This window comes from Microcaecilia unicolor, chromosome 1 (genome assembly GCF_901765095.1).
Source record: "Microcaecilia unicolor chromosome 1, aMicUni1.1, whole genome shotgun sequence".
In the NCBI taxonomy this organism is placed as follows: domain Eukaryota; kingdom Metazoa; phylum Chordata; class Amphibia; order Gymnophiona; family Siphonopidae; genus Microcaecilia; species Microcaecilia unicolor.
In genome coordinates, this window is record NC_044031.1 from 264,935,844 (window position 1) to 264,951,337 (window position 15,494).

At 52.7% G+C, this 15,494-nt stretch overlaps 1 protein-coding gene across 1 annotated transcript in view; it reads left to right on the forward strand.

Moving 5' to 3' along the window:
* ANO10 (anoctamin 10) overlaps window positions 1-15,494 on the forward strand; it is a 299,674-nt gene that overhangs the window by 103,753 nt on the left and 180,427 nt on the right. Inside the window, exon 10 of the mRNA XM_030206114.1 lies at window positions 11,246-11,437. Coding sequence (XP_030061974.1) covers window positions 11,246-11,437 — 192 coding nt within the window. The remainder of the gene's footprint in view (window positions 1-11,245; window positions 11,438-15,494) is intronic.

Below are 15,494 nucleotides of genomic sequence, written 5' to 3' on the forward strand. Positions count from 1 at the left end.
TTTAAATTCAAACATCCCCCCCCCCCAAAAAAAAAAAAAGAAGAAAGGTAATTTGTCTAAGATCTCAGGCTTTATAACCAGGTTTTCTGTTACATCATCTGAGAGACTGGGTATGGGAGTCATCTTGGTATACAGATTATTCTTTCGAGTTGACATTTTTTAGACCTTAGCATTCTCTCTCTCTTTTGCATATTACAACTGGCCGACTCCCTTCTCGCATTCATAATAGCATTCTGTTACGCCCTATCTGGCACTTATGGAAAGAGTTGCTTTTAAGTTGAGGTCAACTCTCTACTAGCAATGTGCTGCTGCCTGTGGTTGGGAATGTGACCTTTACCCCTAGAATGGACAACAAAGTGTTTAAACGGTGGTGGTTGCTGGGTATCATATTTTTGGAACATCTGATGCATGTAGATTGTACTTTGCTGTCTTTTGTGGAATTGCAATAGACGTTTTCCTTTCCGGGCGGGATTGTTTTGCCTACTATCAATTGGCTAGTTCTTTTCATAGCATGAATGCTGCTAGTATGACTCCCTAGTTTGCCTTAAAGCTTCGCAAATTTCTTGAAAAGAAATCAGCAGGTCAAGTGTCTATATCGTGGTTTCACAAATTATTATCTGGGCAACAGACAGCTCCTTATGCGGTTTGCAGGAGGCATGGGCGAGAGATCTTGAGTATCCATTGCGTTGTACTGTGAGTCTTCAACTGTTAAACTTACCAAGCCGAGCTTTGGGAATGTCATTATAGGGTACTATATTAGGCCTATTTCTTGCAACGTGGAGCCTTTCTCGCAGGTTGCACAGATACTCCTTGCTGTCTGAAATGCCAGGATCAGGATAATACATTTGCCAATGGTATGTGGATCTGTCGTCTGGTTCAGGTCTTTTGGGTGTCTCTCCAACTTTATTTGCAGCAACTTCTTGGCCATTCCTGGTTTCTCTCATTGGAGGGAGTCCTCTTGATTCATCTGGCTCATTCAGGAGCCCGGGGTAGGGGGGCATACATATTAGCTCAGAAATGTACTTTAAATCATTGACTGCAGGCTTCTCCCCCTACATTTTGGTACTGGCGCAACAAACTTCACACCTTGTTGATGTGGGAATCTTATGAGGCATGAGATTCCCCTAAATGTCAAAAAGAGTTTTGGAAACAGAAACAAACCAGTGAGGTAGGTCCAAAGAGGAAACTTTATTGAAAATAAAAACAACCCGACATGGCCGTGTTTTGGCCCAAAGGCCTGCCTCAGGGGTCTTGTAAAATCTACATTTCCAAACTGCACTTTTTTTGTGAAGGGGGAGGGGAAAGATACCATTTTATACAAATTGACCGTGAGTCATTTGTTTTATTATTCGTTTTGCACAAAAGGTCTATAGACCCCTGAGGCAGGCCCTTGTGGCCGAAACACGACTCGTGTCGGGTCATTTTATTTGTTTTAATAAAGACCTTGTTTGGGAAACACCATTTGTGAGAGGACTTTTTTGGATCCACTGGTTGTACATTTGACTTTCCTTTCTCCTGTGGAGAGATCACCTTCTATGGGTGTTTTCTTCAAGAGTCAAACACTCCCTCAGTCACCTTCTCCACTGGAGATCTCTAAGAAACTCAGTAACAATGGGAAATTTTGATTTCATGTACCTCAGGAATATATAATATCTCCTTGAAATATAGGAGATAGTTTTATGAGGCCAGTGTGAAAGAAAATGTGTTAGCATGCAGAGTGAGAACTTTTTAAGGTGGGAGATGGGTGGTCAGACAAATAACATGCAGCTGTGAGGTTTCTAGGCAGCTCCCTTTTCCTGCCTCAGAGCATCTTTTAAACCTTTTTCTCCTTCTCATCAATTCAGTATGCATGTGAAGGGATTGTAAAATGTCCAGAGGTATCAGAGCTCACTGCCACATACTAGCAAATCAAAGCCTGTCCTTTTGGAACCAGTCAGGCACATGATAGAATCAGCAGATGGGAGAGAGGTACAAGCGAGAGTTCTGTCCACCTAGGTGGACCACCCTCATGTGGTATGACTGAGGTGTCTTCCAAGATCACTGAGCCAGTTCCTAAGGAGTTTTGCAGCCCTTCAGTGTCAAAGCTTGAAACAAAGAAACTGTGTCCATTTCTGCTCAATGCAGCTTAATTTTTATTTATTATTAACTGTTGCATATCTCAGGCTTTCAAGACTCCCATTTTCTCTGCTTCTTTTAGCACACAGTTCAGTAGGAAAGACTGCTGCTGTAGCTCCTGTAGTGGTGGTTGGGAGGTGGGAATAGTGCTGGACAGACTTGTACGGTCTGTGCCAGAGCCGGTGGTTGGGAGGAGGGGCTGGTGGTTGGAAGGCGGAGATAGTGCTGGGCAGACTTATACGGTCTGTGCCCTGAAGAGCACAGGTACCAATCAAAGTAGGGTATACACAAAAAGCAGCAAATATGAGTTATCTTGTTGGGCAGACTGGATGGACCGTGCAGGTCTTTTTCTGCCGTCATCTACTATGTTACTATCCAGCTTATAATCGAACGAGAATAACGCCCAAGTTCCGACCTAAATCGGGAGATGGGCGTTCTTCTCACAAAAACAAATAAAGCGGTATAATCGAAAGCCGAACTTTGGACGCTTTCAACTGCACTCCGTCGCGGGTGCGGACAAAGTTGACGGGGGGCGTGTCGGAGGCGTGGTGAAGGCGGAACTGGGGCGTGGTTATCGGGCGAACAGAGATGGGCGCCCTTCGCCGATAATGGAACAGTTTTGAGCTAGAATTTAGGACACTTTTCCTGGACCCTGTTTTTTCACGAATAAGGCCCCCAAAAGTGCCCTAAATGACCAGATGACCCCCAGAGGGAGTCGGGGATGACCTCCCCTGACTCCCCCAGTGGTCACTAACCCCCTCCCACCACAACAAATGATGTTTCACAACTTTTTACTTTCACCCTCAAATGTCATACCCTCCTCCCAAGCAGCAGTATGCAGGTCCCTGGAGCAGTTGTTAGGGGGTGCAGTGGACGTCAGGCAGGTGGACCCAGGCCCATCCCCCCCCCTACCTGTTACAATTGTGCTGCTTAATGCTACTAGTCGTCCAACCCCCCCAAACCCACTGTACCCACATGTAGGTGCCCCCCTTCACCTCTTAGGGCTATAGTAATGGTGTAGACTTGTGGGCAGTGGGTTTTGAGGGGGATTTGGGGGGCTCAACACCCAAGGGAAGGGTGCTATGCACCTGGGAGCTCTTTTACCTGTTTTTTTGGTTTTGTAAAAGTGCCCCCTAGGGTGCCCGGTTGGTGTCCTGGCATGTGAGGGGGACCAGTGCACTATGAATCCTGGCCCCTCCCACGAATAAATGTCTTGGATTTATTCGTTTTTGAGCTGGGCGATTTCATTTTCCATTATCGCTGAAAAGCAAAAACGCCCAGCTCACACCTTGACGAATAAAACATGGGCGTCTTTTTCTTTTAAAAAATACGATCCGCCCCGCCCCTTCACGGACCCGTTCTCGGAGATAAACGCCCATGGAGATAGGCGTTTCTGTTCGATTATGCCCCTCTATGTTTGTTTGTCTCAGTATTTGTAAGCTGTTTTACATTGCGGTTGTAATCCGCAATGAACTGCTATGGTTGGAATGATGAAATATAAAAATTGAGGAATACATAAAATAAAATGTAAAAGATATTGGGAACTAGCAATCTTGATTAATAGATGTGTGTGTGGGGAAACTTGTGCTTCATAGATAAGGAGAGTCACAACACTCTAAAATAGTTCTTGACAAGGTGTTTATTACACATCATCTGATCAAGGTGCTAAATTTTAAGGGGCAACATCCACTGATACATTATACCTAATTTTCAGAGGGAAAATATATATGTTCTTTCCCTTTGAAAGTTGCCACAGGTGCAAAGTATCTGTGAAAACGTTGAGTGAAATAACCTACCAGATATTTGAAGGTATTCATCTGGGTAATGGCAACCTTTATCTGGATAAATGCCTTAGTTAGTGCTGGCAGTGGATATTCAATGGTGCTATCTGTATATATTTATCAACTGCCTGCTAGGATAGTGTGTGGGTGGAACTAATAGTGGCCGCACGGTCGTTTTTCATTTTCGAGGTGTGATTTCCGCCACCATCGACGACTTTAATTTCGCGATTTTTCCGTCGATGTCCTCGAAGGTCCCGAGTGGATTTAAAAAGTGTGGTCGGTGCGGCCCATCTCGCAGACCGACACCCACGCTTGGTGCCTCCAGTGCCTCGGGCCGGAGCACAATTTCAAGTCGTGTCCCCTGTGTCTCGGTCTCCGGAAACGGACTCAGGTTGCGAGGCAAGTTCAACGGGACCGTATTTTTGGAACTTGCGCCGGCCCCTCGACGTCGACCTCGACGGCATCGGTATCGACGCCCGGTCCTTCGGTACCGGTATCGATGCCCGAGACATCGGCACCGATGGCATCGACCCCAGGAGAACAGGTCCCGTCGGCCCGCCGGTCCTCCGGTGAGGGTAGAGGTGAGAGGCCGCGTGGGCAGTCGGCCCCGGTCACTCCCTCAGCCCGTGGCCCACGGGACCGAACCCTGTCTGACCCGGTTCCTCGAGACCGAGGGGGATCGTCATCCTCCTCCTCCATGCCTCCCGGCGCCGGTGACGGGCATCGGAAGAAGGATAAGAAGCGCCGTCACCGGTCGCCCTCGATGCACGTCGGAGAGGAGTCGACGCCGAAGCGTCTCCATCGAGAGGAGAGATCCCCGTCGGTGATAGAGGTGCCGACGCAACAGGGTCCTGGCACCTCGGTGCAGTCTCCTGGCTCCCACCAGATCCGGGCACCGACACCCCTACCGGCCCCACCGCCTTTCTCGGCAGCGGGCCTGGACGAGTGCCTCAGAGCCATCCTTCCGGGGATCCTGGAAGGGCTGATGCGCCAGGCTGTGCCGGCGCCGGGGGTGCTTGCGCCCTCGGCGCCGATGACTGTGGCGCCGGCGAGCTCTAGCCCGGCGCCGGGGCCGTCGACACCGCTGCCGCTTGCGGTGCCGGTCTCGACCGCCACGCAGGTGGAGTCCCCGTCGACGTCGATGGAGGGAGCTTCGTCCCCGCCGGCGCGGGAGTCCACCGCTCGACGACACCGAGGCCTTGGTGCCTCGACGTCGAGCCGGGCCCGGTTCAGGACTCAGCTACATGAGCTTATGTCCGATACCGAGGATGAGGCCTCGTGGGGGGAAGAGGAGGACCCTAGATATTTCTCCTCAGAGGAGTCTACGGGCCTTCCCTCGGACCCCACGCCTTCACCGGAGAGGAAGCTCTCACCTCCTGAGAGTCTCTCCTTTGCCTCCTTTGTGCGGGATATGTCTATCAGCATTCCCTTCCCCGTGGTCTCTGTGGAAGAGCCGAGGGCCGAGATGCTCGAGGTCCTCGACTATCCATCACCACCTAGAGAGTCCTCCACGGTGCCGCTGCACAATGTCCTTAAGGAGACGCTGCTTCGGAACTGGGTGCGACCATTAACTAACCCCACCATTCCCAAGAAAGCAGAGTCCCAGTACAGGATCCACTCTGACCCAGAGCTAATGCGGCCACAATTGCCCCATGACTCAGCGGTCGTGGATTCTGCTCTCAAGAGGGCACGGAGTTCGAGGGATACCGCCTCGGTGCCCCCGGGGCGGGAGTCTCGCACTCTGGACTCGTTTGGGAGGAAGGCCTACCAATCCTCCATGCTCGTGACCCGCATCCAATCATACCTGCTCTATATGAGCATCCACATGCGGACCTATGTGCATCAACTGGCGGACCTGGTCGAGAAGCTCCCGCCGGAGCAGTCCAGGCCTTATCAGGAGGTGGTCAGGCAGCTGAAGGCGTGCAGAAAGTTCCTGTCCAGGGGTATCTATGACACCTGTGACGTGGCATCTCGTGCTGCAGCCCAAGGTATAGTGATGCGCAGGCTCTCATGGCTGCGTGCCTCTGACCTGGACAACCGCACCCAGCAGAGACTGGCCGACGTCCCTTGCCGGGGGGATAACATTTTTGGCGAGAAGGTCGAGCAGATGGTGGACCAACTGCATCAGCGGGAAACCGCTCTCGACAAGCTCTCCCACCGGGCGCCTTCAGCATCCACCTCCACAGGTGGACGTTTTTCCCGGGCCCGGCAGGCTGCACCCTATTCTTTTGCGAAGCGTAGGTACAACCAGCCGGCCCGAAGGCCTCGTCAGGCACAGGGACAGCCCCAGCGCGCTCGTTCTCGTCAACAGCGTGCGCCTAAGCAGCCCCCTGCGCCTCCACAGCAAAAGCCGGGGACGGGCTTTTGACTGGATCCACGGGAACATAGCCGCCCTACAAGTGTCCGTACCGGACGATCTGCCGGTCGGAGGGAGGTCAAAATGTTTTCACCAAAGGTGGCCTCTCATAACCTCCGACCAGTGGGTTCTCCAAATAGTGCGGTGCGGATACGCCCTGAATTTGGCCTCCCTGCCTCCAAATTGTCCTCCGGGAGCTCAGTCTTTCAGCTCCCATCACAAGCAGGTACTTGCAGAGGAACTCTCCGCCCTTCTCAGCGCCAATGCGGTCGAGCCCGTACCACCCGGGCAGGAAGGGCAGGGATTCTATTCCAGGTACTTCCTTGTGGAAAAGAAAACAGGGGGGATGCGTCCCATCCTAGACCTGAGAGGCCTGAACAAATTCCTGGTCAAAGAAAAGTTCAGGATGCTTTCCTTGGGCACCCTTCTGCCAATGATTCAGAAAAACGATTGGCTATGTTCCCTGGATTTAAAGGACGCATACACTCACATCCCGATACTGCCAGCTCACAGACAGTATCTCAGATTCCGCCTGGGCGCACGGCACTTTCAGTATTGTGTGCTGCCCTTTGGGCTCGCCTCTGCCCCACGAGTGTTTACAAAGTGCCTCGTGGTGGTGGCGGCGTATCTACGCAAGCTGGGAGTGCACGTGTTCCCATATCTCGACGATTGGCTGGTCAAGAGCACCTCGGAGGCAGGAGCCCTCCGGTCCATGCAGTGCACTATTCAACTTCTGGAGCTGCTGGGGTTTGTGATAAATTACCCAAAGTCCCATCTCCAGCCTACTCAGTCTCTGGAATTCATAGGAGCGCTGCTGAATACCCAGACGGCTCAGGCCTACCTTCCCGAAGCGAGGGCTACCAATCTCTTGGCCCTGGCTTCGCAGACCAGAGCGTCTCAGCAGATCACAGCTCGGCAGATGTTGAGATTTCTGGGTCATATGGCCTCCACAGTTCATGTGACTCCCATGGCTCGTCTTCACATGAGATCTGCTCAATGGACCCTAGCTTCCCAGTGGTTTCAAGCCACCGGGAATCTAGAAGATGTCATCCGCCTCTCCACCAGTTGCCGCACTTCACTGCTCTGGTGGACCATCCGGACCAATTTGACCCTGGGACGTCCATTCCAAATTCCGCAGCCCACGAAAGTGCTGACGACGGATGCATCTCGCCTGGGGTGGGGAGCCCATGTCGATGGGCTTCACACCCAGGGTCTGTGGTCCCTCCAGGAAAAGGATCTGCAGATCAACCTCCTGGAGCTCCGAGCGATCTGGAACGCACTGAAGGCTTTCAGAGATCGGCTGTCCTGCCAAATTATCCAAATTCGGACAGACAATCAGGTTGCAATGTATTACGTCAACAAGCAGGGGGCACCGGATCTCGCCCCCTGTGTCAGGAGGCCGTTGGGATGTGGCGTTGGGCGTGTCAGTTCGGCATGCTCCTCCAAGCCACGTACCTGGCAGGCGTAAACAACAGTCTGGCCGACAGACTGAGCAGAGTATTGCAACCGCACGAGTGGTCTCTCCATGCCAGAGTGGTACGCAAGATCTTCCGAGCGTGGGGCACCCCCTCGGTGGACCTTTTCGCCTCTCAGACCAACCACAAGCTGCCTCTGTTCTGTTCCAGACTTCAGGCACACGGCAGGCTAGCGTCGGACGCCTTTCTCCTTCATTGGGGGACCGGCCTCCTGTATGCTTATCCTCCCATACCTTTGGTGGGGAAGACCTTACTGAAGCTCAAGCAAGACCGCGGCACCATGATTCTGATAGCGCCCTTTTGGCCCCGTCAGATCTGGTTCCCTCTTCTTCTGGAGTTGTCCTCAGAAGAACCGTGGAGATTGGAGTGTTTTCCGACTCTCATTTCGCAGAACGACGGAGCGTTGCTGCACCCCAACCTTCAATCCCTGGCTCTCACGGCCTGGATGTTGAGGGCGTAGACTTCGCTGCGTTGGGTCTGTCTGAGGGTGTCTCCCGGGTCTTGCTTGCCTCTAGGAAGGATTCCACTAAAAAGAGTTACTTTTTCAAGTGGAGGAGGTTTGTCGTTTGGTGTGAGAGCAAGGCCCTAGAACCTCGTTCTTGCCCTGCACAGAACCTGCTTGAATACCTTCTGCACTTATCAGAGTCTGGCCTCAAGACCAACTCAGTAAGGAATCACCTTAGTGCGATTAGTGCTTACCATTATCGTGTGGAAGGTAAAGCCATCTCTGGAGAGCCTTTAGTCGTTCGATTCATGAGAGGCTTGCTTTTGTCAAAGCCCCCTATCAAGCCTCCTACAGTGTCATGGGATCTCAACGTCGTCCTCACCCAGCTGATGAAACCTCCTTTTGAGCCACTGAATTCCTGCCATCTGAAGTACTTGACCTGGAAGGTCATTTTCTTGGTGGCAGTTACTTCAGCTCGTAGGGTCAGTGAGCTTCAAGCCCTGGTAGCTCATGCTCCGTATACCAAATTTCATCACAACAGAGTAGTGCTCCGCACCCACCCAAAGTTCCTGCCGAAGGTGGTGTCGGAGTTCCATCTTAACCAGTCAATTGTCTTGCCAACATTCTTCCCCAGGCCGCATACCCGCCCTGCTGAACGTCAGTTGCACACATTGGACTGCAAGAGAGCATTGGCCTTCTACTTGGAGCGGACACAGCCCCACAGACAGTCCGCCCAATTGTTTGTTTCTTTCGACCCTAACAGGCTAGGGGTCGCTGTCGGGAAACGCACCATCTCCAATTGGCTAGCAGATTGCATTTCCTTCACTTACGCCCAGGCTGGGCTGGCTCTTGAGGGTCATGTCACGGCTCATAGTGTTAGAGCCATGGCAGCGTCGGTGGCCCACTTGAAGTCAGCCACTATTGAAGAGATTTGCAAGGCTGCGACGTGGTCATCTGTCCACACATTCACATCACATTACTGCCTCCAGCAGGATACCCGACGCAACAGTCGGTTCGGGCAGTCGGTGCTGCAGAATCTGTTTGGGGTGTAAATCCAACTCCACCCTCCAGGACCCGAATTTATTCTGGTCAGGCTGCACTCTCAGTTAGTTGTTCTTCGTAGGTCAATTTTCTGTTATACCCTCGCCATTGCGAGGTTCAATTGACCTGGGTTCTTGTTTTGAGTGAGCCTGAGAGCTAGGGATACCCCAGTCGTGAGAACAAGCAGCCTGCTTGTCCTCGGAGAAAGTGAATGATACATACCTGTAGCAGGTGTTCTCCGAGGACAGCAGGCTGATTGTTCTCACCTACCCTCCCTCCTCCCCTTTGGAGTTGTGTGTTTCATCTTTTGCTAGTCATTCAACTGGCGGGAGCGGTCGCGCACGGGCGGGAAGACGGCCGCGCATGCGCGGTGGGCGTGCCCTGCGTGCCGACCGTCCCGCGAAGCTTTTTTCCGGTTGGTGGGGGCTGCCGCGGACGTCACCCAGTCGTGAGAACAATCAGCCTGCTGTCCTCGGAGAACACCTGCTACAGGTATGTATCATTCACTATTGGGACAATTTGATAGGTGGTCAGGGACCCATGACCCTTATTCCCTGGGGGCCCAGACCACTGTCAGTCTGCCCCTGCTATCCAAATAAAGTTAAGACAGAAGAATTGCTATCCCAATGTTATCCAAAAAGCTATGTGGAAAGTGGCAGCACTTGCCATTCTAAACAGACATTCAGCATCACTCGATGTCTGTGTAGTTTTGCACAATATCCATGAATGATTTAAATGTTGTAGCTCAGCAGTTCCCAAACCTGGTCCTGGAGGCCCCCCAGCCAATCAGGTTTTCAGTATATCTACAATGAATATTCATGAGAGATACTTGCATGCAGTGGAGGCAGGGCATACAAATTTCTCTCATGAATATTCATTGTGGGTAACCTGAAAACCTGATTGGCTGGGGTGCCTCCAGGACCAGGTTTGGGAACCGCTGCTGTAGCTGATGTTTAATGAAAATTTCAATAGTGGAGTTTAGATATTGACCCGGACGTGCACAGATCTGAAAATACAACTCGTGCCCCTAGGAGCTCTTCCACTTAGTCTGAGTAAATGTACATGTGCTAAGGAGGTCTTCACACGCTTCAGCCAGACTGAGGGGAAGCGTTATCAGATAGCTGGATTACCTAGAGGTAGAGTCTATAATCCAGGGCTAGACTATATAATAAAGATTAGAGACTAAAAGGTATAGATCTCAATGTGGGCTACCATTAAGACGGATAATTTTACTGTTAACCACAGTTTAATGAAAGTTTCAATAGTGGAGTTTAAATATTGACCCGGACATGCACAGATCTGAAAATACAACTCGTGTGCCCCTAGGAGCTCTTCCACTTAGTGTGAGTAAATGTACTGGATAGGAACTTCACCTGCCCGGTTAAACCCTTTTGAATATCAGTCCCCAAAATTCTTTGCTGAGAATAGGGATGATTATAACTTCTGCATACACCACTCCTTGCTCCTCTCTAGGGTAGCCTTATCCATTAGAATGACTGTAGAATTAGTATCAGTACAATAAAAAAATCTCTATGTGCTTTCCTCAATGACAGCCTCATTATGTGCTTACTGTACAAACTCTGTAAGGGAAGCAGGCTGGTGAGTGCACTGTGAACCCAACTGCTCAGAACAAGAGTAAACATAGCATAATGTGTTTTATAAGGGAATGGCGAGAGGGATGTAGAAATGGATGTTAGAGGTGAGGTTAACACCTTATGCACACATTACAGTGAATGTTTCTAGTTTTCAGCCTTAACAACCTGCCTTCCAGTGCTCCTGCCCTTGCCTTTGTTCTTTCTTCTGTTTCTTTACTATGTGATTGTAGAGGTTCTAAAAACATTATTTTGGATCTAGCACTTCAGTACTGATAGATTGAAATTATATTTGCCTTTGAGTGATTTATTTAGGCAGTGGCATTATATGAAGGTGAGATAATTCTAGTGCTGCTGATTGATTATAAAGCATGTCGCCCCCCCCCCCCCCCCCGCCCCAGTTGTATGGTGTTTAATTTTTTGTTCCATCTCTTTTTTAGGGTACATTTGACGATTACTTGGAACTATTCCTACAGTTTGGATACGTGAGTCTTTTCTCATGTGTCTACCCCTTGGCGGCAATCTTTGCAGTACTCAACAATGTCACGGAGTTTTATTCAGATGCCTTAAAAATGTGCCAGGTCTTCAAACGCCCATTTGCTGAGCCTACGGCAAGTGTTGGAGTCTGGCAGGTAATGAGCACTTTTTAAAGACCAGTTCTTCAGATCAAAACCTTGTCTGTCCTTGTTACCAGCTTAAAATGCTTCTCCGAGGACAAGCAGGCTGCTTGTTCTCACTGATGGGTGACGTCCACGGCAGCCCCTCCAATCGGAAACTTCTCTAGCAAAGTCCTTTGCTAGTCCTCGCGCGCCCGCGCGCACCGCGCATGCGCGGCCATCTTCCCGCCCGAAACCGGCTCGAGCCGGCCAGTCTTCTTTTGTCCGCACTCGGTACGGTCGTGTTTCGCTGTGTCGAGCCCCGGAAAGTCGACCTCGCGCGTCCAAATTTATTTTTGACGTGTTTTTTCTTCGGAAAAAGTCTTTAAAGTGTCGGGAAGTGCTTCGGAAACCCCCCCCCCCCCCCGGGTTTCAGACCAACCCCTTCCCGTACTTCCAGCTTTTTGCCCCGATAAGTTTTCTTTCGTCGTCGGGGTAGGCCTCTTTTCGGCCTCGGTCGAGATTTTCTCCCTTCTAAATTTTTTGGTGCTCTTTTTCCGTCATTTCGGATTTTGATTTCGCCGGCGTGATTTTTCCGCCCATGACATCGAAGCCTTCCAGCGGCTTCAAGAAGTGCACCCAGTGCGCCCGGGTAATCTCGCTCACTGATAGACACTCGTCGTGTCTTCAGTGTCTGGGGGCCGAGCACCGCCCTCAGAACTGTAGTCTGTGTTCCCTGCTTCAAAGGCGGACTCAGGTAGCGAGATTAGCCCAGTGGAACGTGTTGTTCTCGGGCTCTTCGTCGGCATCGGCACCGGGATCTTCGAGTGCATCGACGTCGTCAGCGTCCAGACCATCTTCCTCGGCCGCCACTGTATCGAGTGCATCGAGGCATCGGGCCTCTGCATCGGCGCCAAGGTATCGGGCGACTGCATCGACGTCGGTGGTACCGGGACCTCGTCTGCTGATGTAGTCGGACGGTGGTGCATCGTCAGGAGTGCAGGTGAGGGCTGTCCATTCCCCTGCTGGTGGCGGTGAGCCTTCGGGTGGGTCTCCTCCTACCCTGAGGGCTCCTGCGGTACAGCCCCCCCGAGACCGACCTCCTTCGGCCTCGGCCCCGAGGAAGCGACGACTGGATTCTACGTCCTCCTCGTCGGTGCCGGGGAGCTCCGGTGACATGCTTCGGAAGAAGTCGAAGAAGCATCGACACCGGTCGCCTCCCCGCGTCGGCACCGAGAGCTCTGGGTCGCCGAGGGAGTCGGCACCCAGCAGGCATCGGCACCGAGAGGACCGCTCACCCTCTGTTCAGGAGGTGTCGATGCGCTCCACTCTGGACAGCCCGGAACAGCCTCCTCGCCCGGAACAGGTTCTGACGTCGACGCCTGCATCGACCTCTTTGCCTTTCTCTGCAGCCGCTCTGAACGAGAGCCTCCGGGCCGTTCTCCCAGAGATTCTGGGAGAGCTGTTGCGCCCTTCCCCTCCGGTACCGGCGGTGCTTGCGCCTCCGGTGCCGTCGAGCGTGGCGCCGGCTGGCCCATCGCCCGGGGTGAGGGCCCCGATGTCGGTACCGCGTGCGGTGCCGACTGCGGCCACCTCCCAGGAGGGCTCCCCGACTACGTCGGCGGAGGGAGCTTCGCCGATGCGGGCGAGGGAGTCTACCTCTCGACGCCCCCATCGTGGACGTGGCTCCACGGAGTCGAGCCGGGCGAGGTTGCAGACACAGGTTCGTGAACTTGTGTCTGACACCGAGGGTGAGGCCTCGTGGGAGGAAGAGGAAGACCCCAGATATTTCTCGGACGAGGAGTCTGAGGGTCTTCCTTCTGATCCTACTCCCTCTCCTGAAAGGCAGCTTTCTCCTCCTGAGAATCTGTCTTTCGCTTCCTTTGTCCGGGAGATGTCTACGGCCATCCCCTTCCCGGTGGTTGTAGAGGACGAGCCCAGGGCTGAAATGTTTGAGCTCCTGGACTATCCTTCTCCACCTAAGGAAGCGTCCACTGTTCCCTTGCACCATGTCCTAAAAAAGACATTGCTTGCGAACTGGACCAAGCCACTAAGTAATCCCCACATTCCCAAGAAGATCGAGTCCCAGTACCGGATCCATGGGGACCCAGAGCTGATGCGCACCCAGTTGCCTCATGACTCTGGAGTTGTGGATTTGGCCCTAAAGAAGGCTAAGAGTTCTAGGGAGCATGCTTCGGCGCCCCCGGGCAAAGACCCTAGAACCTTAGACTCCTTTGGGAGGAAGGCCTACCATTCTTCTATGCTCATGGCCAAAATTCAGTCGTACCAGCTCTACACGAGCATACATATGCGGAACAATGTGCGGCAGTTGGCGGGCTTGGTTGATGCTCTTCCCCCTGAGCAGGCCAAGCCTTTTCAGGAGGTGGTCAGGCAGCTGAAGGCGTGCAGAAAATTCCTGGCCAGAGGGGTGTATGACACCTTTGATGTTGCGTCCAGGGCCGCTGCTCAAGGTGTGGTGATGCACAGGCTCTCATGGCTGCGTGCCGCCGACCTGGAGAATAGACTCCAGCAGCGGATTGCGGACTCGCCTTGCCGTGCGGATAACATTTTTGGAGAGAAGGTCGAACAGGTGGTAGAGCATCTCCACCAGCGGGACACCGCATTCGACAAGTTCTCCCGCCGGCAGCCTTCAGCATCTACCTCTACAGGTAGAAGATTTTTTGGGGAAAGGAAGACTGTTCCCTATGCTTCTGGTAAGCGTAGGTACAATCCTCCTTCTCGACAGCCTGCGGCCCAGGCTAAGCCCCAGCGCGCTCGCTCTCGTCAGCAGCGTGCGCCTCAGCAAGGCCCCGCGGCTCCCCAGCAAAAGCAAGGGGCGAGCTTTTGACTGGCTCCAGCAGAGCATAGCCGACATCCAAGTGTCAGTGCCGGGCGACCTGCCAGTCGGGGGGAGGTTGAAAGCTTTTCACCAAGGGTGGCCTCTCATAACCTCCGACCAGTGGGTTCTTCAAATAGTCCGGCAAGGATACACCCTCAATTTGGCCTCAAAACCTCCAAATTGTCCACCGGGAGCTCAGTCTTACAGCTTCCAGCACAGGCAGGTACTTGCAGAGGAACTCTCCGCCCTTCTCAGCGCCAATGCGGTCGAGCCCGTGCCATCCGGGCAAGAAGGGCTGGGATTCTATTCCAGGTACTTCCTTGTGGAAAAGAAAACAGGGGGGATGCGTCCCATCCTAGACCTAAGGGCCCTGAACAAATATCTCGTAAAAGAAAAGTTCAGGATGCTTTCCCTGGGCACCCTTCTCCCCATGATTCAGCAAAACGATTGGCTATGCTCTCTGGACTTGAAGGATGCCTACACACACATCCCGATACTGCCAGCTCACAGACAGTATCTGCGATTTCAGTTGGGCACACGCCACTTCCAGTACTGTGTGCTACCCTTTGGGCTCGCCTCTGCGCCCAGGGTGTTCACAAAGTGCCTAGCTGTGGTAGCAGCGGCACTTCGCAGGCTGGGGGTGCACGTGTTCCCATATCTCGACGATTGGCTGGTGAAGAACACATCCGAGGCAGGAGCCCTGCAGTCCATGCAGATGACTATTCACCTCCTGGAGCTACTGGGGTTTGTGATAAATTATCCAAAGTCCCATCTTCTCCCAGTGCAGAAACTCGAATTCATAGGAGCTCTGCTGGATTCTCGGACGGCTCGCGCCTATCTCCCAGAGACGAGGGCCAACAACTTGTTGTCCCTCGTCTCGCGGGTGCGAGCGTCCCAGCAGATCACAGCTCGGCAGATGTTGAGATTGCTGGGCCACATGGCCTCCACAGTTCATGTGACTCCCATGGCCCGTCTTCACATGAGATCTGCTCAATGGACCCTAGCCTCCCAGTGGTATCAGGCTGCTGGGGGTCTAGAAGACGTGATCCACCTGTCCACGAGTTTTCTCGAATCCCTGTATTGGTGGACAATCTGGTCCAATTTGACTCTGGGACGTCCTTTCCAAATTCCTCAGCCACAAAAGGTGCTGACAACGGATGCGTCTCTCCTGGGATGGGGAGCTCATGTCGATGGGCTTCACACCCAAGGAAGCTGGTCCCTCCAGGAACGCGGTCTACAGATCAATCTCCTGGA